The 25278-nt window shown below is 39.0% G+C and overlaps 1 protein-coding gene across 1 annotated transcript; it reads right to left on the reverse strand.

The window, feature by feature from the left end:
• On the reverse strand, nt 1–25278 carry LOC120714815 (phosphatidylcholine:ceramide cholinephosphotransferase 1-like). Its single transcript, XM_040001304.1, has 6 exons — nt 25147–25278; nt 7448–8311; nt 7207–7324; nt 3855–4008; nt 2883–3049; nt 1–2444 (listed from the first exon to the last, which is right to left on the reverse strand). The coding sequence occupies exons 2-6, from the start codon at nt 8044–8046 to the stop codon at nt 2268–2270; spliced, it is 1215 nt and encodes a 404-aa protein (XP_039857238.1). The 5' UTR covers nt 8047–8311; nt 25147–25278; the 3' UTR covers nt 1–2267.

Genomic DNA, 25278 nt, shown 5'->3' on the forward strand with positions numbered 1-25278 from the left:
TACATTATAGTAAAATGTTTTATTCAAAAACATCCCAAGTAGATTCATTTATAATATCTTACAAATATCTGGTATGAACACTTAAACAAAAAGGAAAAAAGTGTGAGTGTGACATTTAAAGAGGGACAAGACAACAACAAAAAGAAATAATAACTTGATTGGCAAACTAACTGACAAACATTAAACCCAACCTTTATTCTTATCCAAGCCCTCAAAGAGAACTGTGTCTTGACCAAGCATAAGCCAAAATCAAGAATATGGCTGTATGCAAGGGAGCTGCTGTGCTCTTTGAAACTGAGCTGACGATTCTTTGTAAAAGTGAAATGATTGGACAATGCTACGAGGAGGAGGTGAAGCTAGTGCTGTAATCTGTCTCAAACATCAAGACTCTCTTATTGGGATTAAACGCTACTAGGTTCATGAGATCGATTTGAAAATAATGGTATGTTCTTACTGCCTTCATTTGAAAGTTTAAAGAATATAATCACACCAGTTGCACGCTTTATTTGGGCTTGTCCGATATTGCAACTAAATTAGTGCAGCGCTACTGAGCTTAATTTGAAGTTACAGATTCATGTAGCAAGATTAATGATTCCTTATATATGAACTTTTGTGTAATACTCTACAATTCAGTCACAGTTACAAAAAAATAAAAAAATTAAAAAAAATAAAAAATAAAAATCTAATTATTTCGATCAATAAGGACGCATTTTCACATTCATGGAAATTAATTCTTGCACGCTTATGGCCAAAAATGTCACCAGCTCTGTGCATCATGGTTCAGTTTGTTCCTCACAAACCACAAACAAGTCTCATTGTTTGTGACTTCGAGAAAGAGGATTGTTTGGGTGTTGCACTTGCTCTTCTCAAACTGTTGGATAGCAGCCTGATTTAGCACATGTACGAAGTCGGTAAATTCATTCCAAACATGGTCAGAAACTTTGATTCAAGTTTCTTTTTTGTTGACATTTCCTCAGCTCGACACAAGTGTCACGCTGAACATTTCCCTCTACGTTTCATCACCAAAAAGGTTACGCGACAATACTCTAATGAGGTTAATTCTGATTTCAAACAAAGACCTCCGTGTGGGGAACAAGAGAGGGGCTCATTATCTCCTGAGGAAGAGATTCTGCATTGATGCACAAGACGTGTCCAGACCCAGAATAACTCAACTCAGCACCTCAGAGACATTTCATATGCAACCTCCAATTAGGGAGTGATTTTTCCAGATACTGTTGCAAAGTAAAACTAGCAGATGTGGTGTAGCATGCAACTGAGCATCAGTGGTTGGGCTTTGAACATAGCCGGTGGCGGTTAAACCATGGTGAAAAGGAAACGCTTTAGACATGAACAAAATACAATTAACAGTCATTGTTTCTGGTAGAACAGAGTTAACCAGCTAAGCACAAACTGACATCAAAGAGCACTGACAACCAAACTGGATGCGTCCTGTCTCTGCACTTAATTTTGGGAAGACCAATCTTCTGGCAAGGCTGGCGTAGTTGTTTTATACATTCATGGGAACGAGACTGACCACGCCACGGTACGAGGAAGGTACCGCTGCAGACAGACACATCACATATAGTACTTACAATCAAGCAAAAGAAGGCACTGGAAACATATTATACCACACTGGATTCTTATGCTCTCAGTTATCCATCTTGAAAAAGATAAAAATCTAAAAATCTTCTCTGGACATCATTTGTTTTTGAAAAATAAAGTCTGAAATGTTTAGAAAAATTATTTTTGCACCTTTGACTCGTTTCAGCAAGGATAGTTTACAAAAATTAAGCTGCTATTAAAAAAAAAAAAAAAAAAAAAAAAAGGGAAAAAATACTTATGGCATTTTGGTTCTTACATAAACCTCTGATTGACCCATTTGCACTAAAAATCTGAGAATATGACAACATCGACTATTCTTTTGTGCTGATAGGGAAAGAAAACTTGTGTGTGTCGTTTTGACAAACAAGTTGAGTTTTTTAAAAAAGTGTTTAAATGCTTTATAGATGTACTATAAAAGCAGAAATGTATGTTACCTTTGAAATGGAAACAAAAACAAATAAATTAGTGCTCTGTGTCGACAAACACTGTCAGAAAAGAACGAAGAGAGGAAAAAGAAAATACTAAGTGGGTCACAGTGCTACCCATTTGGACAAGGGTGTTACTAGAGGTGAAAGGACAGCGCTACATTGGACAGTGCCATCTTCCTTGGTTAAAAACAGCACTTATGGAAGTCACAGTCCTCGCCTGCTTTAACATGATAGGGGTCACTGGATGTCCAGTCTGCTGTACTTCACGCTGTGGTTCCAGTGCAACGCTCGCCACGACAATGGCAGCTGGTAGTTCCGGGGGACCGGGCCGTTCACGTTCTCTTCAAAGTACTGGAACAGTCTATACCACCACACCCGTGAGAATGGGTTACTCTGTGATGTCTCTTTCAGTGACTGAAACACAACAACAACAACAACAAAAAGGAGAGATCACAACTGAGCCACAATTCCTATTGTGGCAGGTTAAGACCTTGTAATGGTACCTATAACACACATACTCTACACAACTTACGTACTAAAGCACAGGCTCTATTCAGCTTTATTCACTCCAAAACAGCACATTTGAATTCTAGTACATGTCTATGCTACACATGATTTTAGCCCACTGGTATGTGGTTACTAGGCAACATGACGACATTATAATATATGATATAGATAGGAACCTAGAGGGACCTTTGGTATGTTTCGTTGCTCAACTCTTTATTGCAAAAGAGGATTTTGCTAATTTTGTGTTTTATAGCAAGATTAGGCATCTTTACTTTGATGACATTATCTTTGTCCAAAAAAATAAAATATATAAATCTAGCAGACAAACATAAATGGTACAATCACCTGTTGGTTCGCCATAGTATGGTACCACCAGAAGAGACGTGTAGTGATAAAGTAGGCCACAACCACATCCACAGTGTAGTGGTCATGGGCAAGAAGGATGCAGACTATTCCCACTGCACTCAGAGTCCAGCAAAGCCAGTGATACCACCAGAATCGCTTTGGAGAATCTACCAAAAAGAGAGGGGGAAAAAAAAGTTCAATACACCAGAAAGAACAAACCATATACCAAAAAATTGTTTTCTCCTCCTATGAATTCCAACTCCTGTATCAGCTGGTACTGATGTGTCAGTGTGACCCTACAGCACTACTTAAAGCTTTTCTTCTTTTCACCACTAGATGTCACCACTGTATCAACCAGCAGTGCCATGTATCACAGGCAAATAAAAACCAGGATTTAATCAAAAACATTGCCACAATATGGTAAAGCAGTTAAAAAAGCTACAGCATTTCATCCGCATTCTGGGTTAGCAGTAAACAAGGTTGGTGGGGGTGGGGGGTGGTTAGATAATGGTTAACGCCTGCTGAGCAACAGAAACGGTTGTTATGTAACCAAACAACAAATAAACAAACTGACACTAAGATGACAACGAAGGAAAAAAAAAAAAAAAATGTCGAGACGGAAACACTTCCTCTTCACTTTTACACAGGGTCCACATTTGCTTGTGCAGTTGTGTCACAGTATCTACTCGAGTGTGAAATATCAATGTGACGCCAAAGGCACTAAAACCGAAAGGCTAGTTGGTAAATCGAAGATATATAATCTAAGTCCATCTTAATGCTAATTTTAGTAGCAGAGAAAATCGGGGGGGGGGGGGGGGGGGGGACCCCACACATTTTTAAATGGTTTATGGGACTGTCAAAATCATCAGATTTAAACAGAAAGCTTGACTTTGAGAAAGGGAACCGACCCTAGAAGTAAAATATTACAATATATTCTTAATTAAACTGCAACATAGACAAAGTTAAACTTACACTCTTTGATGAAGAGGTACGTTAGTGTCAGCATGACAGTGTGGCCACTATACAGGTAATCTCCACACATAGTGTGAGCACCTGTGATGGATAGTCCCCCACCGGCAATCATTTTCATTACTCTCCTCATCTGTGCCTCCCAGTTCCCAAGCAGCTGAAAGAAACACAGTCATTCATTAATTCACCTCTAAAGTAAGACGCCATCGGCAAGTGCGTGCACATAACTTATAAAAAGCAAAAATGTAAAAGTTTGTCGTTGCTTTTTAGCTTTCCTTTGAATCCCCAAATTCCATTATTTTATGACAATTATATTATTTAGATATAGGTAAACCATACTGAAGACATGACAATTGCAAAATACCTGGTTACAAGTGAAAGCTTCTGCAACCATATGCTCACAAAAACGACTATATTGGAAGCAAAAGTGTGGAAAAAGGAGTTTTCACAGGAACCTATGCAGTCCCGTGAAACTGTAAGTACAGCCTTACTGCTTCCACAGGAATTAAGAAGGGTAGTAGCAGCCAGGTTCTGCTAATCAAATACATCTGATTAATAAATCATCAGCAACTGACAATTCCTATAAAAGCAGAGATGTGTGCAGTTTACTGGTCTGGCGCATTCAGGTGTGATTTTTTTTTGTTTTGATTTTTAGAAGAAAGCCTCTCGTCTCTAAAATGATGCATCTGAACAAACCACAGGACTTGAGAAATAAGACCGCAGTGGAGATGTTTGGTAAAAACCAAACACAGCATGTCAAGACCAACACCTTACACCAAGTGTCAAGCAAAGTAGTGTAGGGGCCTTGATTTAGACTCATTTTGCAGCAACAGGACCTGCACACCTTGCAATCATTGAGCTGACTCTGGCTACGTCCACACTAGCCCGGATAGGTCTGAAAACGCTCGTTTTCACAGAGTTGAGCGTCCACATTGAAACGGCCCAAAACGCTTACGTTCCAGTCCTGCGCATGCGCAAAAGCGAGTGAGAATTAAAGAATTTGAAGAAAAGCTATCTGGAGCATGTAAAAACTGATATTAATCTTTTTAAGGGCTGTCAAAATTGAGAGCAATCAAAACAACTGCTGTATAATGCCCTCTGCTATCTTTGTTTAATTGGTCACATGACTGCATCACATGGCTAAAATGCGTCATCGTTTTAGAAAGTCTGCGTTTTCGAGTGTCCACTCTGTGATGGGACAGCTCTGTTTTGAAATGTATGCGTTTTCGAGAGCGTTTTCAAAACGCTGTGTTTTTCCTTGAGGAAAACGCCGTCTCAGTGTGGACGGGAGGCCAAAACGGAGAGAAAACGATGCGTTTTCAAACAAAAACGCATTAGTGTGGACGTAGCCTACGTTTAAGTGCTCTAATGTCAGGTGTGAAGACATCTGTCTGACAGTGAACCCAAGCACAGCAGCAAATCTATAACAGAGAGGCTGAAAGGGAAAAGAATCTAACTGGGTCATTGCAGGATCTAAAGTCTAGACATCAACCTAATAGAAATGCTGTGGCCAGCCATTAAAACAGCTGTGCATAAACTTATGTCCACAAACTCCAGTAAAAGCAATGCTGTAAAGACGAGTGACACAAAATGTTCCCACATTGTCGGTCGTTGTGTCCTTCGGCAAGACACTTCACCTACTGCCTACTGGTGTTGGGCCAGAGGGGCCGATGGCTCGATATGGCAGCCTCGCTTCTGTCAGTCTGCCCCAGGGCAGCTGTGGCTACAACTGTAGCTTGCCTCCACCAGTGTGTGAATGTGAGAGTGAATAAATAGTGGAATTGTAAAGCGATTTGAGGGTCTCGAAAAGCACTATATAAATGCAATCCATTATTATTAGTATTACATTGATATGAGAGACCGATAAAGTCGAATACAAAACAAGTCATTACTGCTAAAAGTGGTTCTGCAAGCTAGTGAACCTGCAAGGTTGCTTACGTTCTCCACAGGAATTCTGTGAAAGGTTTTCTCACATGACTATAGTTTAAGTAGCAAAGTTTAAAGTAACAATACATGATGAATCCCTTTGAGATGTTTGAACCATGAAAAAAAGAACTGTAATGCTGTAGTATCTGTTAATATCCATAATATTATGTGGATTTTATATTTTCTTTTAACATACAGAGTCAAATAACAAACACATCTTTGTTATTTGAAGACCGACTTCTTCAGGCTTTGCTGCACCACCGGAGGAAGTGGTGTGGTATTTTTACATAACAGCAAAAAGCAAGGGTGTACGACACTATCGGGGCAGAAAGGCTGTGTGGCTTATCTGCCCTCTATCTTACATTTCCCCCAAAAATGTCAACATGAGCAGGGTAGGCTACATGACCTAAACTTTAGTAGCATGATCCTAAAATAATATTTTAAGCTAGGTAAAAGATATTATCCCCACAGAAAGCCTTGATTTAGGGATGTCAAACTCTTGGGCCCAATCCAGCCAACTTTGATCTCAATGGAAGCCCGTTTCCACCAGTAAGGAAAAAAAAAAAAGAAAAAAAAAGATCCATAACTCAAAATTTCGAGTTATTTTCTCGAAATTTTGACTTATTAACTCGAAATTTCAACTTATTTACTTGACATTTTGAGAAAAGTAAGTCGAAATTTCGAGTAAGCACTGCCAATCAGTAATCTACGTGAATGACGGCATTTCCTTGTTACCCGGAAGCTGAAGCCTTCAGGTACAAATGCTACAGCTAAGCTACTGGTATTACATCCAGTCATGAATGCACAGATTGCTGAGTAATTTCAGCGTGGCTTCAAAAATGATGAAATCCTTGTGTTATTAGCTGAATCACATGACGTTACTATCAGCAAACGTACTCGTGAAAGCTCCAAATGTTTGCAATCCGGTTTTGAGTGCGCGTTACTCTGCGCCATATGCTTCCAGGTAACAAGAAAGTGACCTCATTCACGTAGATTAACTCGAAATTTTGAGAAAAGTAACTTGAAATTTCGAGTTAATAAGTCGAAATTTCGTGTTATGGATATTTGTTTGTTTGGGGGGTTTTTTTTAGTGGCGAAAACGGGCTTCCATACAAGTGGTACAGGTAAGTGAAAGTCCCCGTTTTTGGCAGTGTCAAAGAACTTTAACTACAAATTTAATACCTGACATTGTTTTTTCGACCAGTCAGCCAATTCTGGCCCTTGGGCTTTTTGTTTCTCTTTCTTGATACAAAGGCTTCCAATAAGGAGATATGAAAATGCTTTCCTAGCATTTGCAAAATAGGAACCCAAAGAAAGTTGAGCGACTACTTGACTCTCCCATGGCAAAAATTGATGGACAAATACAATCAGTGATCAGTGGAGACAACATTTGTTCCAAAATCAGTTAACAAACTATTCATGCTCATACCTTTGGAGCACATTTAAAGTGCATTCCAGGAACAGGCAAAGTAGTGATGTACATTGTAATACACCGGTACATGTAGAGTGTGCCCACAATGAAAAAGAACCTTCTGCCTATTATTGACCTGGAGAAAAAAAAGAAGAGGGAAGAGAAAGAAAGTAAATAAAAGAATAATATATTTCCATTTAAATGAAATTTTAGCTTTGACAAGCTAAAAGTTTACACCTAACTGAGACGGTGACTGTACCTGTGCTTGAGAAGTATCCACTGTATGAGCCAGAGTGCCACCAGGAGCATGCCGTTTATCTCACAGATGGAGAAAGCCCACTCTATCCTATCAAACCAGTCGAAGAACTTATCGGGCAGTGGTGGAGTGTGCTCCTTTGTCGGGACTCTCTCGTGGACAACCGAGATGACAACAGTGGTGGTGACAAAGCACACCACCGCATAGAGGAATGCTATGCCCGTCTTCCCCCACTCAGCAGGGAATGGTGTAGCCTCCATTGTAGGGATAGGAATTTGAATCATGTCCTGGAATTCCTTCAATGTGCCATTTCTGTGGGACTTACTACTTCCATTGGATATTCCACCAACGTGCCCATTTGCGTGGCCGTTTTTATGAGCCTCCATGTGTGTCTCTAGCTTTAGTGTCTCCAGTCGCTCCAACAGCTGCTGCCCACAATCAGACGACACCAGTGAGAAAGGAGGCTTTTGGAAATCTGCTTCTGTGAGCCTGAGTAAAGCAGGGCCATTCATCTGCTGGAGGGCATCTATGTACTCCGGCATTCCCTCTTTGCTCAACCACTGGGAAACATCCTCTGCTGTCCATGCCACCACCTTCCTCATTTTGGCCAGTGGGCAATGTGGAGGATTAGGATGGTCCCCAGACTAGAGGTTAAGGGTTAAAAGAGATTTGGCTGTTTAAAGGATAGTGGTACATCCTCTCCAGTTTTGGCACATGGTGAGTTTTGCACCTAGAGGGAGCCCAAGCCTCCTCTTATTGTGATGAAGAAAAAGAAGGAAGCAAGATCTCTTAGGGTTAGGACCAACAGATGAACAGATGTGAGTCACAGCAGCTTCCTTCGCCAAGCTTTTTCTGCACACTTCACCCCTGTGAAAAATAAAATGCTGTGAATCAGACTGCAGTGGTGACATTCATATCCATTTCCACATACTCCACCCTAAGAGAAATTAAAACATGATTCATAATGCTAGTAAACGGCACTAAGTCAATTTGCATCCAGACATCCGGCTTAGGCTGCTACTGGGTGTGGTCTGTACCGGATGCCTGACCAGACCTGCAAGCCTGTGTGTGCATTCCATTTAATAGAGCAGCATGTTGCAAACCACAGATCAAACCACCAAAGATTTAATTCAGGGTTAGGGTTTCAGATTCAAATAGATGTTGATGGGAGACCTCCCATGCAAACATGAGCACATTATAAGTCTTATCTGCTGAGAGGGTGTGAAAATACACACAAAACATGTCATGGAGTGCCGCTTTTGAGTTGCAACATAAAAGGGGGTATCTGGTTCAAAATCACTACTATTTGACAAAGGCTCACAGATCTGAGGTAAATGCAAAGAAAGAGAAAGTGATGGATAGATGGAAGGAGAAAAGAAAACATCTACAGTGTGAGGCAGGGATTCATCGCTCATGGAATAAGCAGAGGAGACAGGGCCAAACACAGATAAATCCTAATTTCTACAGTTTGCTGGAGTAGACTGTCAAGCTAGCTGACTAAGTAATTCAGGTTGTTTCACAATATTATCAATCAAAAAAAAAAAAAAAAAAAAAAAAAAAAAAAAAAAAATCACAAAAGCTCATATTCTCTGAGAAAATAACATTCTGCAAGTAAATCGTGCCTTTTACCTTCAACTTAAGTTTTCTTTTTGTAGTGTGCATAGTAACATCAAAATCTTTACACCAGCTAGAAGATGAACTCACGTATCTGCTGCATTTCATTAGTTTGTTTATACACCGCGGTGTAGGCGGCTGACACAGGGAGGCCCTGCTTGTGATTCTGGGAGAGCGATGTACATCTGGAGACAAATTCTGCTCTACCACATGGATGGGTCAACAGAGCAGGAGGATGGGAGGGAACCAGGCTGAGAAGAGGAACTCATAAATCAGAATGAAGGTCAGAGCTGAGCGCCAAGTCAGCCCCACCCCTGTCAGGAGGGCAGTCAGCCAGCAGTCATGCCCTCATACAGCCAGGTCAGCCTAGGCCAGCAGCAGCTAAATACACTGGCAGACTGACCGGTTGGCAGGACAACAAGCTGCACATCAGTACCTCATCTCACCTCCAATCTGCTCAGAGGCCTCTTCATTTAGGCCAGCAAAACAGGGCCAAATAAAAAGGCTGTAAGCTTGGTTGTCTACAGAAGCTACACCTGGCATCGGATTTATTCTCGCTGATGTCAGGGAAATAATTTGACCTAATCACTCAATAATTCCAACGCATACAAAACACTACTAAAAGAAGAAGTGTAAAAAAATAAATAAATAAAGACAATGCTAATGGTACCCCCACGGACCAGCTACGTGACATCCCAGCTGTGTACGAAGACATAGCATGCTGGGAGCAAAGCAGAGCAGCATTTACAACAATGTGTTAACAGTTCACAAGCAAGACAGATCAGAGATTAGCTGTCACTGAGTCAGCTGGGTGCGAACGACCTTCGGTCTATGAATCAGCTTACTTGCAAATAATCTCACACACGCAAAGGGAAACAACAAACTAATTCTCAAACTAATAAAGTAACCTGTACAATCACATGCCATGCCACATTATTAGGTACACCTGTTTATCTACCCTTTAAAGCAAATATCTAATCAGTGAGTCACATGACAGTAGCGTCATGTATTCAGGCATGTAGACACTGTTAAGATAATCTAAGGTTCACAGTACCAGAATGAGGACGAAAGATGATTTAGATGACTTGGAACGGGGCATGGCTCTTGGTGCTGTGACATTTGGATGGTAAGGTCAGAATTTGTTATATGCAACATGAAAACATGGATCTGTCCTGCCTTCTATCATCAGTCTGGGTTGCTAGTAATTGTGTGGGAATTTTATTATCACACTTTGAGCATGTGTAAATGCCACAGCCTTACTGAGTACTGCTGATTATCATGTCCATCCCATTATGACCACATCTTCTGATGGTTGCTCCCAGCACCATAATGTGCCATGTCACAAAGTTCAAATAATTGTGTGAATGCCTGTTTCTCTTTATTCTTTATCCTTTCTTTATTCTTGTTGCTTCCGTACATTTTTTTTTGCACCTTAACTAGTCCCACAGTTTTTATCCGATTTTTGCCGTTCAAACTTTAAACAATTCTGCTCCTTCTGCTTATGCCGGCTTATAACTTCTATACTTTTTGAGATGTAAAATTTTTAATGCAATTATTTTTGCCCATTGAAATGAATGGAACACGTTATCAATGTGGTCACTTATTTTTGCTTGCCAGGCTGAGGTGTGTTTTAGCTCAGTGAGATGAGCAGCTGTTCCCAGACCGGGAGGCCAGGGTTCAAATCCCGCTTATGGCAACATTTTTTTCAGTTAACAAAACTTTTTTTAACCCTTTTCAACACAAATTTCAGCTTCATCCCTTTTCAGAAGAATTTTTTTTTTTTCCACCCCTTTTCAGCACAAATCCCAGCTTTTCCAGCTGTTTTCAGCAGAAACTCTGCTGATTCACCTCTATTCAGCATAACCTTCTGCTTTTTTTTTTTTTTTTTTTTTTTTTACCTGTTTTATGCAGAAGTTCTGCTGATTAACCCATTTTCAGCAGAATTTTCAGCCTTTTCACCTCTTATCAGCACAAAGCATCCTTTGCTCATTTCAGCAGAATTGTCCGTTTCTCAATCACTTTTTGGTTTCCTGTACGCCAGTTTGGTTCAGTGAGATGAGTAGCCGCCTTAAGGCCAGGAGGCCCGGGTTCAAACCCTGCTCAGGGCAACTTTTCTTTTCATGAGACAGTTGAAATTTTTCACCTATTGTCAGTACAAATTTTCCTCTTCTTTCTGCAGAATTTTCAGTTTATTCACCTCCTTTCAGCACATAGTTTTACTTCTGCTTTTTTCAGCAGATTCCACTACAAGGCATTCACACAGCATTTTCGCAGGAAATGCAACTTTTTCTAGTGTCAAACTGGTTTTGTGAACATGGCATGGTACCAGATCTCAATCCAGTAGAGCAACTTTGGGATGGGATGAAAAGAAAGATTTGCATCATGGATGCTCGCAACAAATGTGGAATCTATGGCACAAAGAATTAAAGCAGTTCTTAAACCAAAAGACAGTCCAACCTGTTACTGGCAAGGTGGACCCTATGAAGTGGCCAGTGAGTGTATTTGCATAGACAAATATTATATTTGAATTTGAAAGCTACCACCTTTCAACAATATTTTTGTTTAGTTATTTTGGTACTTAGGTATGATGCGGTACTTTTTCATTGGCTGTAACGGTTATGTGACCCTATAACTTAAGGATTCTCTGATAGCATAAAGTGTGTGTGTGTGTGTGTGCGCGCTTCACACACAACAGAAATTACACTAAGGATTGCAAGCAAACAAGCAAAACCCTAAACCTCATATTATTGTGAATTTTGAAATGCAACAAAGATATGTATGTATGTATGTATGTATGTATATGCATCTTTAGTCGTACACATAAAGCAGTGCAAAGTCCACATCCTATAATGTGACAAGTTAAGCAAGCAGATGTCTTAAAAGATAAACTGTAGATAATCAACTGTGTAGACATAGACGAGGTGTTTTTACTCTGTGTTTTAAGAGGTTTTTACTCTGTGCCATTGATGTTCTTTCTTAACTGATGTTCTTTCTTAACTGTGCAAATTTAACTTCTTGAGCGATGTGGACAGTACTCACATGAGCTGTTACAAGTTTGTAAGTCTCATTTTAATATTAAGTATGCATTCTTCAAAAGATTATTCACCCGTTATTGGTTTAGGCAGCTATCCAGTTGATTCATTAAAAGTCTTTGATGCATGGCTGAATCACTTCAGTAACCCACACCAACACAACTGATGACTTCCGCATGCATTTCACAATGTGGCCAGTTGTGCAAAGATGAAAAAGAAGATGGGGGGTTTAAACTTCTCACTGTAGCCCTTCTTCCGTTCTTCAGCCAACTATCGCTGTCACTTGTTGTTTTCCGCTGTGAAACACTATGATGCCTTTTCAGAAGAGACTGTCTGAAAGTAGTCCAATTTTTAGCCAAGGACTAATATTGTCAGCTTTTCTATTCCCCATCTGGCACGGATTATCAGGTATTAAAATGGTGAATAAACATCACTATTTTCTATATTTGATACAAGCCATTCTAATCCTGCCAGTAAATAACTGAAGCGACCAGGTATTTTCCAAAATGGAACACAGCCATTAAAACCAAATGAGCCTAGTACTTGGAATTCAGCATTACACGTAAAGCTAAGGCTTGCTGGCCAAAAGCATGTGGGCATGCTTTTCAACTATAAAATTAATAATTAATTGTTGTTTAACAGCTACAAATACATCACATGGTGTGATGGAAAGAAATAAAGAACAAAGGAAGCAACCATCATTGTACAAGAAGCATTTTGGAGAAGCAGATCATGTCACCACTTCCTCATATTTTCACATGTAAGCTCTGTTGCACACAAAAAATAGAATTATTCTAACAAGGATAGTTTTAACACAAGTACAGTACCACCCATGAGCAACAATATATCACCAGACAAACATAAACCCACCATCCATAGTCTGGTTGGTGAGCCAAAAGTGGGACCAAGAGACTCATTTACAACAGCGACTATGAACGGAAAGTCAATTCAGATCAGTAATTCAAAAAAAGCTTTTCTAAAAACACAGTTGCTCTGCTCGACATTCATTCCTGTACTTGACAGGGTAGACACACTGATGACTTTCTGTTGGGCCAACACTAGATACACGCTTTTTAAATGCTTGAAATGAATTTGAGCTTAAAGTGTCAGCTGTGTGATGCGTTTAACTACTCCTTCTTACGTGTTGCAAAATTTATGTTTGCATGAATGGACGCAAACACATTGTGTTTATATTTTATCTGATTTTATGAATTTTGCTGCACATTTATTTGTTTTGGAGGGTTTTTTTTTTTCCAACCTTTCCAAAACAAACGGCTGCCTCTTGTGAGAGCTGAAACTTCCCAGCATGATTAATCACCTTTGTGAAATTAGGAGAAGTACAGACTTGCATATTTTGGGCTGTGAATACAGATGCACACTACAGATGTTACCACAAATAAATGTGCACAGACACAAGTAAACCGGACCCACCTGTGCTGGTTTATCTGTGGATCACTCAAGCTGGAACATGTAGATATGTTTTTTGCAGAGCATTTAAATTTTTTTCCTTTTTTGGGGGGCCAGTTAACCAATGACAAGAAGAGTGGAATGTCTCCAAACCATGTAAACCAATTCAGGGGGCCAAGGTACCTAGCAGCAACAAGCGTGGAAGTATATAAAAAGATCAACAGCTGCGCAGCTATTTTGAGAACAACTCTTGCACCTACAAAACCTGTGCAATTATTTGAAGTTAGCCAAGCACATCACTTTGCTTTAAAAGGGCAACTAATATTAGTGTTATTAAAATTATTTGTGCTTCATTTCGGATTAATCAAATGTGGTGAAATTGCAGTTCTGTTTTTTTTATTATAGCACTAACATAAAAGTAACCACTCTCTGTGTTTCAACTCCAATTATGTGGAGGGGAAAAAAATTGATGGATTTCAGCTTTTGATGTACAAGTGTCTCTTATTCACAGCGCCCAGGGTTATTCAATTTGGCTCTTTACTTTTAAACTATGGTAGATTAACTGCTAATGAAAACTGTTAGTTGCTTCCTAACATAAGTTACACAATCCTTTTTTAAGCTACATATTTAGCTATTTCTCATTGAGACACAGCTATTGCAGTTGAAGAGAAGCCACAGTAAAAAAAAAAAAAAAAAAAGGTCCTAATTATATTCTATGCACAAGATTTAAAGTAAAATAAAATGAAATACAGCATTAGAGTTTTCTAACTACATCAGCTACATCCATACACACATTAGGAAATGTCTAATAATTCGATCAGAAAATTATTTAACTGTAGGCTATGGACTTTGCATGCCACATGACTTGTCTTGAGAAAGGTACACAGTTACTTTTGTTGTTAGGCAGTGATCAATCCAATCTCCATACCAAGCACATTTAGAAATAATGAAGTTACTACTCTTTTGTCACATGCTTGCATGCAAGCAACACTCTTGGACAGAAGACCCTCATGCATGTTGCCTGCTACTGCAGGCAAGTAATAAAACAAAGAGTTGCACCAATTCCAGATTTTAACTTCTTTTTAAACTCTTGCCAAAGTGAGATTTAATTATTTAAATCTCATTAACCTGACATAGATTCACACAGCTACATCACAGTAATAACTTCTATTCTCTATAAACTTTCTGAGCTACAGTAGATACAGCACTGTATGCAGCCTTTTTTTTTTTTTTTTTTTTTTTAAAAACACCCTCCGTGTCACTTGTGCACCAGTGTAAGTGGTGAAATGCACACACTTTCTGATATTCACAGCTCAGAACGAGTACTGATTTATTGAGAGTATGAGGGAAAACTGCCAGCAGATCACTTCGCTACTTTGCACCAACAAATCTCACTTGTGAAAAGCTTGTGTTGCCTTTAACCTCTGTCTGCATGTGATACAATTACCATTTTGTGTAAATGTAAATACAAAACATTTTATGTCAATGGAAGTAAACAAAAATGATATTTCCACACAACTGCTTTTAAAAAGGAATGAATCATTTATCTTCCTGTTCTGTGATCTAAGGGTGTTGGCCTTTTCTTTGTTGAGATTTTGAAAGACTTCTATCCGATTACAATTTTTTTTGTACCTTTGGAGCCCACTAACAATGAATGAACAAGATGCTCTCATCTGTATCCCTTTACAGCATTAAAACAAACACCCCCATAGAGAGACAATGAAAGGACAATATTTACATAAGCGGGCTAACCTGGCTGCAGTGAAAGATTACATTGATCAAATGTAACCCTGTTTGTTCCTGTGAATCACATGGTAGTTCAGAGAGCCCTACTCATTGGAATGAGTTAATTTGGTTAGGCCAACTCCTTCGACTATGGTCCCATTTCTAAGAAACAGAGCCACTGAGAAGGTCAGATTCACAAGAAGAAATCCATTTGCAAGCATCATTCACACTGGTTCTATACTTTAAAACTTCCTTAGTGGTGAATACTCAGGAATGAATAATCTCCTCGGGCTACATAAAATAAAAATGGGAGACGACTGTGTTTTTTAAAGTCCTAGCACTTTATATCAGGATAGACATGCTACCAAAGTAAACATCCTTGCTTTTGCAGTTGCTTCTTAATAATACTTAATCTATGCCACGAACACACTCAACTTTCTCATTTAACCTACAGCTTGATGTTGCTTTCTTAAAATAACAGAATGTGTATTTAGTGTTGCAGAGGGGCATGACCCCTTTGAAACGCGACCAAAAATAAATGCAAAAACCACAATTGCAAGCATCATATCTTGAAGTGACCCAATCAGCTTCAGAAGCCACATGAAATGCAGAACAAGATACAGCCACTAGAACGTTTTGCATAATATTGCAGTGACAGTGACAACTGTCATGACCAGACTATGAACTGTGGTTATACAGTAACTGCATGACTGTAGGTATAGTACAAAGTGCCCATGAAATGATACTGTCATTAAAATGAGCCATTTCTACTCCTTCCCATGTTGGATTTAAAATCCAAAGGGCCCAAAGGCAAAACTCATTCACTCTTGAATGAATTCAATTGAAGTTGTTGAAATATTACCTCCATATCATTATTTTACTACTTTATGTTATGAAACTTACAACATATGCTGTTCATACCTTAAAAATCCGGCTATCACAAAACAATGTTATCTCAAATCAATCTGTTAACTGACAGTGCAAAGGTGCAAAAATAGGATAGGTGTTTGCACAAGTCTCTGGGGAAGCTGAATGTCACAACAACCAATGTACTGAGAGTTTCTGTCTTCTAATGAGAAAACCACCTGTGGCTTTATGGGTCATGGATAAAGATGATAGGCCCATACAGCCCCAGAGGATCATCACACAAATTAGCTAGATGCTCTGTTCATCTGTGTGTGGTGTAGACACTTCATAAATTATATCTGGGATAGCACAGAGAAGACTTGTTGTCAACAGGGAGTAATTAGTGTATTACCCAGCATTGACTACATATTATCAACAATCTGACTACAAAGACGAGTCTCATAGCTGCAATGACCTAGCAGACTTGGGCAGAAAATTCCCAACTTGCCAATAATGTTTTCTGACTGAAACTAGAAAATTGATAGCTCATGTCATTTAGAAAAATCGTAAAACATTTAAAGCACACTTTAAATGCCAACAAAGCACAATGATGATTCTCAACTAGCCTGGACTTTGGACTTTTAAGGATCATTAACTTACTGTACTCAAAGTCTTCTGGGTCTTTCTTGTCTGGGTTTCTGCAACCTCACCAGTCTTTACATGAAGAGGCAATCAGTGCGCCCTTTTGATATCCTCATGGCAAGGAAGGTCAAATGGAAGGAAAACAGCTACTTGCTCATCTATATTAACGTACTATTTTATTTAAACTATGTATGTGACCTCCTTAATCCATTAGGTATAAAAGTGTATGTTAAAGGTTTAGTCATGTGGAAGCCAGGGCAACATGAACCAGACAAAATTGTATAGGTATGATTAGTCTTAAAGCTCATTACCATGTAGGCTCAAACTGTATCTTTTGCAGTCTGCTTCCTCATTATACGACTGACGTAAACTGAATGGGAAATCATCTCTTACTTGACTTTCTAGCAATGCTTTGTGTCTACACAATTTGTGTTTCATATGTCATAGCACTGGTCTGCCTTTGGTCACTGTTATACCAGCTACCCCAAGTACATTACTAGGTTCATTTTTCCTTGTAAAATAGCCTAAAATCTACAATAAGGCTGCACTAGGGGTGGGCGATATAAATGATATACGATAGAAACTATATAAATTTGGCCAACAATAGAGATTTTGACTATACCGCGATAGCGCATGTTGATGATGTCATCAAGCTACGCCTGTTTTGGTCAAAAGCATCGCAGCGGCTACAACCATTATCATCTGCAAATTATGCCGGGCGACAGTCATAGTAAAGAGATGAAGCACTTTTGAAATATGGGGAAAGCCAAAAACTGCGCTTCCTCCACTTCTGTAACATTGATTCATTAATGTTGAATTCTCTCGCAGCTGTTCTATTTCCATGTTGTTGCAGTATATTAATAACTAACCTCGTATTGTGGATGAATAATCTCAGTTGTTCTCCTGACTGAAGTTTGGCCCGTGTATAGCATCCTGCTATGCGATTGCATTTGTCCCTGACCACCAGAATCCTTCACGTTAACTTTTATCGAGTGGGGAAAAAAGTTGGCGTTCATCCTCCAGCTTCACTGTGCTAATGTTATGCTAACATAGCTGTGTCGCTAGCAATCACGTAGGACAACATTATATACCAGGTAGTCCAACTTTAGTAATCCTGCAAATGCCACTGCTGTTTAGTTTTCTGTCTTCATTTATGTTGACATATTATGTTAAGTGATAGCAGAGCTGTACGTTTGAATTAGTTTTAAAAATCTCTCAGTCACAACATGGTATGTCATGTTTAGGTGGAAACTAGCGAGCTAACTTCCTGTTAACTTCTAACTCAGTTAAATGTAATAAATTCTGTTTTCATGGATGCCTGGATGTTAAACTTAATTGTTACACCTGGTAAAGCAGCAACGCTGATGATTTTATTAAAGATGAAAGAATTTAGACCGAATTTAGACAGCCGTAATGCTCTGACAATCCATCAAGCAGTGCGGCTTACCAAAGTTATACTAAAACATTTTTAAACAGATTTCTGCATGCCAAAATCGGTTCGAGGTCAGTAAGCACAACCAGAATTCATACATAAGGCACACTCTCGATTTTTGAGAAAATTAAAGGACTTTAAGTGTGCCTTATAGTGTGGAAAATACCTTATACAGAAGAAAAGAATATATCGCGACATATATTGTTACCACACGTGCTTCAAATTATACCGCGATATGGATTTTAGGCCATATCGCCCAGCCCTAGGCTGCACCGTATCATACGCTCTGCAATAATATTCTTATAAATTTTTATGTAATAGAAAAGTGTTATACTATGCATTTACATGCATAACACTGACACTAGCCGATGTCTGAGTGAGAAACCAGCATGTCAGCCTATGCCAATACAGTACCTAAAATTGTAGCTATTACAGAGGACAATACTTTGTTTAAATGTTTAACAGGAACAGTTTTCTTACATAATTTGCGAAATCTGTTTCATCACTTGATAAAAAAAGTAAATAAATAATAGCTCCACCAAAGCACCACAAGGCTATAACGACATGTGACGAGATGCAAGCAGCTGGTAACGTGCAGCCCTAACTCCGATAACTAATATGGGATGCAAAGAGGAACCGGAGCTACCTGAAAGAAACCAAAAAGGAAAATAGCCAGCTCAGATGTATGCGAGGAAAATATAAGCCATTAAAAGGCCTTCAGTGGTAGCTTGATCTGCTTAAAATGTCTTACCAACAGCCCCACCCATCATGCTTGCCAACATGTGTTTGTCATGGCCCTGCATCAACTAAAAACTTAAAGCTCACACATCAACTCCAGTGAAATTCCTACTTATGCACTGCCCTTTTGTTGCAGAATTATTAAAATGCCATCTTGTATTTTGACACAATTTCTTTCCTGACATTTCCGTGCTACTAGCCTAGATTTCTAAAAGCTGTTGTAGGACACAAGAAACTGGGGCATCATGTGAGTGGTGGTAAAATTTCATGTGTTTCTAATTATGGCAGAAACAGTACTGAAGCTCTCTGCATTTTACTTGGCCCATAAATGCTTAATTAAACCAATAGCAGTTGATCAATAAAATGTGAAGTCAACTAACACGTGCATTAGCTACTAGCATTAACACATGAGATTGCATATTAAGGCACAAATATGCTAACTATTTTCAGTCATCAAATAAATATCAAATTTTTTAAATTATAAAACCTATGAAATAAAAAACAGAAACTGAATATTAACAAAAGTTTACAATACAGAATTAGTTAGTGTAAGTGGTACTATTACACAGAACTAAGTTTAAACTAGGCTAAGTTACTGCTACCCAAAGGGAGCGCACAGTGGGGATCAAGCCCTAATTAGGAAGATTTTAAAAAGTGCTAAAACTCAATGCCAACCTTGTTCTGAGTTATTTTGATAATGACAGCAAACGATAGACCTTAAGGTCAAAGTAGTTACAATTTTAGTTAATCCCAGCAGTGTTAGAAATGAGAGGCTGTTCAAAAGAAGCTGGTGTTTTAGTTAAGCAGCCAAATATGCTGAACCATACCTATTAATATAATAAATGGTCCTTTTATCAGTTTTCTGATTTTGCTGGCGTTGCCTTATTTATGTGCAACTACCTTTTTATATTCAGTATATAGCATTTAGCTGCTTTTTCATTAACTCTTTTTAGCCTATATGCTGTTGTGCCATTCTTTGGCTATGAATGAATACAACTGTTATATCCCAAATTAAAAATTGTTGAGAGAAATTGTTGAGAGAAATTGAGAGAGAGAGAGAGAGAGAGAGAGAGAGAGAGAGAGAGAGAGAGAGAGCGTTTATTCCAACGTAGGATTATAATGTTTTTGTTGTTGCATGTGCCTTTTACACTAGACTGGGGCATGTTGGCTGATGATATGCAAATGAAACTCCAAAATCTTCAATTCCAAAAAATAATGTTCTAACTTATTTGTTTGCAATTCTACCAGGATTTAAAAATAGATCTGCAAGACCTCAATTAACCTAAAGATGTTTCTAACTGAATACTATCTGTATATCAGTGATAAGAAATGTCCTTAAAAGTTCTCAAAATGTGCAGAACAAGGATCATACAATTGAAATCAAAAAAGCTCAAAAAAGAACCTTGTGGCTCACCTTAAGCACAAGAAGTGAAAAAGGAGCTGAACTTAGAAGCAGCCACTGAAAAAGATCGTTCACACAGATATGAAGAGTAAGCTGGGCAGACACTGCGATTTTTTCAGTTGCGCGATTCAGCTCCTGCTCAAACTGTACGGCTGACTCGCAGGGGTTAGAAGTTCATAGGTCACGATGCAGGGTCTCACACGGCCCGATGCTCTGATGCGACCTGAGTGCTCACACTGTGCGTACATAAAATGAAGGCTATAACAGAAATTCTGTCGCTCGCTCTCCCTCTCTGTCTTTCACTCACACAGACACGCACACCACCACCATCAACTTTGCTAAATTGCTAATGAAAAACATTGATCAAGCAGCTGTGATTGAGCAGCAGTGTAGATCCAACTATTTTCACGGTTGTTGTGATCGTGATAATTTTGTGAGGCCACATCGAAAAGGCTCGGATGAGCTTTCCAAAGTTCTACAAGTTGTGCCTCCATCGCTTGTGTCCAGATCACACGCTGCACTGCCGTGCTGCGCCGTCTTCTTCGCTGACATTTGTGTTTGCGCGTGCGCAGTGTGACAAACTGCGGTGACACCCTCACGACCAAGCGATTGATGATCGGGAGCTGGTCGTGAGGTGTTAATCGCGTCTCGTTACCCCACGTATACTATACGATGCATGACGCACGATGAAGGCCAAAATCGGGCCGATCGCCAAAACGGTCGCACGACTCAAAAATCGGCTCAAAATGGGCCAAAAATCGCACAGTGTAAGCCCAGCATTAAGTGAGCACAAGATTTTGAACAGTCTAGCCTGTCAGTCATGACTAGAGAGCACAGTACATAAACAAAAAGCAATGCCAGAATCTTAATTGTTAAAGGGTGGTAAGAAATTTGAAAACTGTAACAATCTTAGAATCAATAGCTGTTATATAAATATTAACAAAAGGCAATATTTATTAAGTCGTAAAAGCAAGCATGAACCTAAGGTTTAACACAAACATCCAAGCTGAAACTCAGTTGAAAGTTTCTTAGTGTAACTCTAGGTCTCTTCGCCACTTTTGCAAAAGGGACCTCATGTTTCCATTACTTTAGGCACAAATCTCACAAGGGCCACAAACAAGTACTTCTGTTTTCTCTTTATGAGTCAGAGCAAATTGTGAGTCTTTGCACCTATGCAAGATCTAGAACTTAGAAACATCTTGATGTTTAAAAGAGATATGTAATTAAATGTCATCTGTGTATCAGTGATAACAAATGTGGACCATAAGGACCATATATATCAGAAACTATAAAGGCTCCAAAATAGAACCTTGTGGCACACCAAAGCACAAGAAGTGAAAAAGGCGGTGAACTTAGAAGCAGCCACCAAAAAAGAATTTAGAATAATTCAGTGAGATATATAGAGGTAAAAAAAAAAAAAAAAAAAAAAAAAAAAAAAAAAAAAAAAATAAAGAGGATTTTGAAAATTCCAGCCTATGACCAGAAGGCACATGATGTAAATACAATTATTAACGGGTGCTTAGAAATTTGAAAAAAAAAAATTGCCATCTTAGAATCAGTAATCGTTACATAAATATTAAGAGGGACCATGTGTCAGACTAGTCTGAATTTATGTTTCTTAATACCCATCACTAGACAGTAATCCTGGACAGTAATCCAGTCAAAGCCATTATACATGAACACAAGTTATTAATAGTGTTATGTACCCAGTAGCTACACAACATAGAAAGTTATTAACATATTTAGTTACTTTCATGTTTTGTTTTTGTAATTATATAATTACATCATGTGTCAGTGTTTGTTTCTCTTGTTTGTTAGCTCAATTTTGGTCACTTCTGTTAGATAACTTACTTCACCTTATATGTTGACATTGTATAGTTTGTTCCACTAAACTCACCTCTTTTAATGGCCCAGAACTATGACTTCCAATTACAATTTGATCGGTTTTCCATTTTTAGGTAAAACAAAAGACGTTTGTTTCAAAATCTACACATGTGACCAAATGTTTAGCCAGTGGCACCAACATAAAATCATAAAAGCATTGAAATCATTTATTTACCACTAAACATTCTTTAAACTTACTTTAAACCTCACCATATCATGAAAACATTTCAAAAATAATCTATATAAAAACTGAAGCAGCAATGTGCATGAGAAACAAAATTTTGGCTATGACTGCACACTGTGTTACTAACCACCTTGGCCCTTCACAATTATTTATTCTGAATGAAGGGTATTTAATCCTAGTGTTGCAGTTCAACCCCACTTCAAAAGCACTGACAGAAGCACTGTGGCACCTGACAAGTTTACAACTTATATAGTTTATGCCAGTACAAAATAAAACTCTGCCACACACACACCACCCCCTGGTCTGAAATGACTTTAAAATTTGTGAACAAAATCCTCAAACAGGTTAAGCATATTACTATAGATTACTACATTTCTAGAGAGAAAGGTAAGGATAGCAGGATAACATTAGTCACCTTATCAAGCACACCTGACAATCTAAAGCACTAAGGTAAGTAAGTAAGGTGCTGGGTCCACTTTTATGATGCCCATAATGTTCGTTTTTCCCCGACACTGTCACAGCTTTGTTAATTGTTAACCAAGACCTCCATCACCTCGACAGATATATCAGAAATCGCTGGTTGGCACAAAGTCACGTGGACTGTTAGTAAAACTTTAAACACGTCAGCAAACCCTAACTCCACATATTACATTAATATAAAAAAAAAATATTAACATTAAATACATCAAGTATATTTTTGACAAATGAATGAATGAAGAATAAATGTAAACTTAATTAACGGGGAATAATTCAAGAGTTAAATTTTATGCCCAAGAGTGCGTTATTTCAGTCCTGCCCAGGTAACGGAGAAGTAATTTATATATGGGTATCACTATTACAACAAAACAAATCCACCCAAACCACTACACCAGTATGCAGTATGCACTGCTAACGCGCCCAGTGTATCTTTCACAAAAGGCTTTATTTACTAAAACTCTGTGGTGAGTGCACATGCAGGCTTCTTCCCCCTTTTATCTGCTTTTCCCTGTCTTGGAGTTTGTGTCTCACTCGTCTTCCTCATCCTGCTCTGTTCATAACTGTGTCTCTCCTCATTTCCTGCCGCTGTCTGCTTCTCTCTCTTCTGCAGAGGCTAGACCCAAAAATTTCCCTAAGCTTCCACTAACAGTTTGTCGGCACATGCAAACATCACTCATAAGGGTGCTACTGTCAGTTAGATTCAAAAAGTTGGATGTCAAAACCTAGACAATGGTGCTAACATTAACAAAAATAATAATAATTACACCACCTCATACACTTTAATTGCTTCCTGTAACCAACATCATTGATAAACAAACAAAAAGTAGACAGTTTGTGTGTCTGTGTTAGATATTTTTAATTTCTAAATTAAAAATGAAAAACGGGGGGGGGGGGGGGAGGCACAATAGTCAATGACAGCATGGAAACCCCATTTCCTTCCCAGTTCTCGAGGAAAAAGGAAATTCATGGTGGTATTGTTGTCCAATCTGTTTTTCATGACTGTGCCTAGAGGAATCACATTTTTTACCCCTTACTAAATGAAAATAATCTGTTTTCTTGCTTGTCAAATGCTTGTTCAATGTGTGGCATGCTTCCCTTGTGCAATGAGGCGTTCTCTGCGTACAAAGCTCTGAGTACAGTGACAACAATAAACCCCATTTAACATTTTGCCTTCTTGACACTGGCTGCAGTCACACTGTTTATCGCAGTGAAGAGCTGCTTTCTCAACAGTTTCTTGGCACAGACATCTCCCTGTTCACTTCGTTCACTGTCTCTTTTGACTGGTGAAAGTCTTCAGGGCATTTCCTTGTGCCCTGTGTGGATATCGGTGGTCATACACAGCAAATGAAACAGATTTCGGTTTTGTTTCTTCAAAGAAGCTACAATTATTTAAACACTTAAAGTTTCCTTAAAGTGAAGTGGGCTTCTCTGTTGCAGTGTGTGGAAAACAGTGCTATGTCAGGTCCCACCTCTTCTTCTTCTTAAGAGAAGCAAAACAGATGCGGCTGTTATTCAGCCAAGAAGCACAGGGCTAAAACAAATGTTTGACCATCTTTTTCTCTCGGTTAATATTTACACAGAAAGAGTAAGAGTAGTACAGCGAGATTGGTGGAAAATACACCCACTGATCCGCCGTCTCTGTAACGTTAACGGGCACACCTGAGATTTATCTTTGCATCCAAATAATGGTTGACTCAAGTGACTTGGCGTGCTAAAAACACCGCTTTCATTCACACCAAGGCCTTAGCAGCCGCTCTGTATAGTGTGGCTTAAAAGCTTATAGTCTGACCACCTAAAAATAGATAGACAAGCTGGCGTCTTCAGTATTTAGCTAGCTAGCCTACTAGCTTGGGCTCTTGTATTGAAAGCGAGGGTCTGGGAGGACAGTAAGCAAGTGTGTGTGTGTGTGTGTGTGTGTGTGTGCGCGCGCAGGAATAAAAACTGCACATTAATAACCAGCACGGGTTAAAATTACCACACAGAGAAGTGTAGCCGAATCCCGATAAACGATAACGGGACATGTTTAGTCGAGAAGAGTCGATAAAAATGTTTCAACACAAGGCCAGGGAGCGCTTAGTGGGCTAACGCAACGTTTGGAAATACATGGAAAAGATAAGAAGTGGTCGCACAAAAGAGCAGCTGTTGCAATACAGCGGTTTATCTTTCAGTTTGTAGTTAACACATTAACTTAGGTTAACCTATCTCCACACGACTCGGAAGCCAAAGTGTTAACTTAACAACTAAATATGGAACAGAGAGGTATCTTTCGATAGCTAGGTTCGTTTTCGACATTAGATAACTGTATTGAAATTGCCTTACCGTTGAAATGTGAAATGTTCACGGACCTCTTCTCGACTCGTACTGCTCAGTACCGCAATGTGGTATGTATCTTTTGGTCAGTAGGGTAGGCGGGTTAGCAGGGAGTTCCCCACACGACGTCATCAAGTGCTG

The sequence above is a fragment of the Simochromis diagramma genome, unplaced genomic scaffold, assembly GCF_900408965.1.
Source record: "Simochromis diagramma unplaced genomic scaffold, fSimDia1.1 OVJJ01000421.1, whole genome shotgun sequence".
Taxonomy (NCBI): domain Eukaryota; kingdom Metazoa; phylum Chordata; class Actinopteri; order Cichliformes; family Cichlidae; genus Simochromis; species Simochromis diagramma.

Coding starts and splice junctions, on each gene's coding strand:
- LOC120714815 (XM_040001304.1), bottom strand. CDS start 8,046: ATGAGGAAGGTGGTGGCATGGACAGCAGAGGATGTTTCCCAGTGGTTG. Junction 3,050..3,854: donor GTACCTCTTCATCAAAGAGT/GTAAGTTTAACT, acceptor TCTTTTTGGTAG/ATTCTCCAAAGCGATTCTGG. Junction 2,445..2,882: donor ATACTATGGCGAACCAACAG/GTGATTGTACCA, acceptor GTTGTGTTTCAG/TCACTGAAAGAGACATCACA.